The 2,454-nt window shown below is 52.0% G+C and overlaps 1 protein-coding gene across 1 annotated transcript; it reads left to right on the top strand.

Annotated features, from left to right (window-relative positions):
- Nucleotides 1-869: 869 nt before the first annotated feature.
- Nucleotides 870-1,976, top strand: LOC135892230 (probable G-protein coupled receptor 33). The gene has a single exon (XM_065419935.1). It carries the CDS (start codon nt 882-884, stop codon nt 1,974-1,976), a length of 1,095 nt encoding a protein of 364 aa, XP_065276007.1. The 5' UTR covers nt 870-881.
- Nucleotides 1,977-2,454: the final 478 nt, after the last annotated feature.

A 2,454-nucleotide genomic window follows, 5' to 3' on the forward strand; every position in this document is an offset into this window, starting at 1 on the left:
GGATTGGGCCAAAATAAATCTGATGAGGTTCAACAAGGACAAGTGCAGAGTCCTGCACTTAGGATGGAAGAATCCCATGCACAGCTACAGACTAGGGACCGAATGGCTAGGCAGCAGTTCTGCAGAAAAGGACCTAGGGGTTACAGTGGACGAGAAGCTGGATATGAGTCAACAGTGTGCCCTTGTTGCCAAGAAGGCTAACGGCATTTTGGGCATTGCCAGCAGATTGAGGGACGTGATCATTCCCCTCTATTTGACATTGGTGAGGCCTCGTCTGGAGTATGTGTCCAGTTTTGGGCCCCCCACTACAAGAAGGATGTGGAAAAATTGGAAAGAGTCCAGCAGAGGGCAACAAAAACGATTAGGGGGCTGGAGCACATGACTTATGAGGAGAGGCTGAAGGAACTGGGATTGTTTAGTCTGCAGAAGAGAAGAATGAGGGGGGATTTGATAGCTGCTTTCAACTACCTGAAAGGGGGTTCCAAAGAGGATGGATCTAGACTGTTCTCAGTGGTACCTGATGACAGAACAAGGAGTAATGGTCTCCAGTTGCAGTGGGGGAGGTCTAGGTTGGATATTAGGAAACACTATTTCACTAGGAGGGTGGTGAAGCACTGGAATGGGTTCCCTAGGGAGGTGGTGGAATCTCCTTCCTTAGAGGTTTTTAAGGCCTGGCTTGACAAAGCCCTGGCTGGGATGATTTAGTTGGGGATTGGTCCTGCTTTGAGCAGGGGGTGGGACTAGATACCTCCTGAGGTCTCTTCCAACCCTGATAATCTATGATTCTATGATTCTATTTCTCCCTTCCTTGTCTTCCATTCTCCCTTTTCCCCTCCTCTGTTGTCCCTTCTAACTCCTCTTCTGTCTCTCCCCAGGGCACCATGGATCGAGGCAACATGACCATCCAACCAACCACTGAGGCAAATTCCAGCCAGACCCCAGCTGCTGTGAGCGCCGCTCACCTGGCTGTGGCCATGTTGCTCTTCACTACCTTCCTGGTGGGTGTGGTGGGGAACGGGTTGTACCTGTGGGTGCTAGGGCTGAAGATGAGGCGGACGGTGACTACGCTCGTGTTCCTCCACCTGGTCTCCTCTTACCTCCTCCTCACCCTGCTGATCCCTTTCTTTGCTGTCTACCTCCTCCTGGATTTCCACTGGGTCTTCGGCACGGCCATGTGCAAGCTCCTGAATGCCTGCATCTCTATGGGCATGTTCACCTCCGTCTTCCTTCTCACCCTCATCAGTCTGGACCGCTACACCCTCACTCACCGTCCCGTTTGGTGCCGGCATCACCGCACTTTGCCCCGGGTCAGGAAGCTGGTTGTGGGCGTGTGGCTGGTCTCCTTAGCTCTCAGCACTCCCTACCTGGCTTTCCGGGAGACCCGTGTGGTGGATGGGGAAAGAATCATCTGCATCAACAATTACACCCTCTCCAGAGTCTGGAACGGAGCCGAGACGCAGGACCTGGGGAGGCGGATCCACCTGGCCGTCCTCATGGTCCGGTTCCTGCTGGGCTTCCTGCTGCCCTTCTGCACCATCGCGGGATGCTATGGCTGCGTGGGGCTGGAGATGAAGGAGAAGGGGCTGGCGCGGAGCAGGAAGCCCTTCAAAGTCATGGTGGCCGCGGTGGTTTCCTTCTTCCTCGGCTGGCTGCCCTACCACCTCTACCACGGCTTGAAGTTCTTCAAAGACGGGCGGGAGTTGGACATCATCCTGGTCATTTACACTCTCACCTCCTGCTTCAACGCCTGCTTCACCCCCGTCCTCTACCTCTTCGTGGGGCGACGGTTCCAGCAGGTGCTCAAGATGTCCCTGCTTGCTCTGCTTCGGGAGACTTTTGCTGAAGACCTCAGCGGCAACGGCGTTATCTCCCATGAGAGCTCCGGGGTGGCAGCTGGTAAATTGGAGCTGCCTGACCAAGTTACGGGGCCTCTGGATTCAGGGTCAGGGAGCTTAGAACCCAGGGTTCTAGATTAATTGATGCAGAGCTTAATGGCCTCTAGCTCTCCTGGCATCAGAAAGTCTGGTGTGATGCCACAGGTTCTAGAATCATGGCATGTTCTAAAATGTCACAGGTCCCAGATTTCTTGATGCTTTCACAAAACTCCAAATGGTTCTTGGCTGAGTCTAGAACACAATGGGTTCTAGTTCATCTCCCTTCAAGCCCCTGGTGTGATTTCATATGTTCTAAATTCTCAATTTGTTCTATAACAGTGTGGGTTCTAGATATCTCCCCCTTTAAACTCCTGATGTAGCCCTGTATGTTCTAGCTTCCTGTTTTGTCCTATAGCTTCATGAGTTCCCAACCTATTTTAGCTCATCTAAAAACCACAATTTCTCGGTATGTTGTAGTTTTATGATTGGTTTAATGGGTTCTAGGTCACTCATGCTTTAAAACCCTGATGCTATCTAATGGGTTATGGATTCCTGACTGTTTCTTAGAACTGTGCATGTC

The sequence above is a fragment of the Emys orbicularis genome, chromosome 20, assembly GCF_028017835.1.
Source record: "Emys orbicularis isolate rEmyOrb1 chromosome 20, rEmyOrb1.hap1, whole genome shotgun sequence".
In the NCBI taxonomy this organism is placed as follows: domain Eukaryota; kingdom Metazoa; phylum Chordata; order Testudines; family Emydidae; genus Emys; species Emys orbicularis.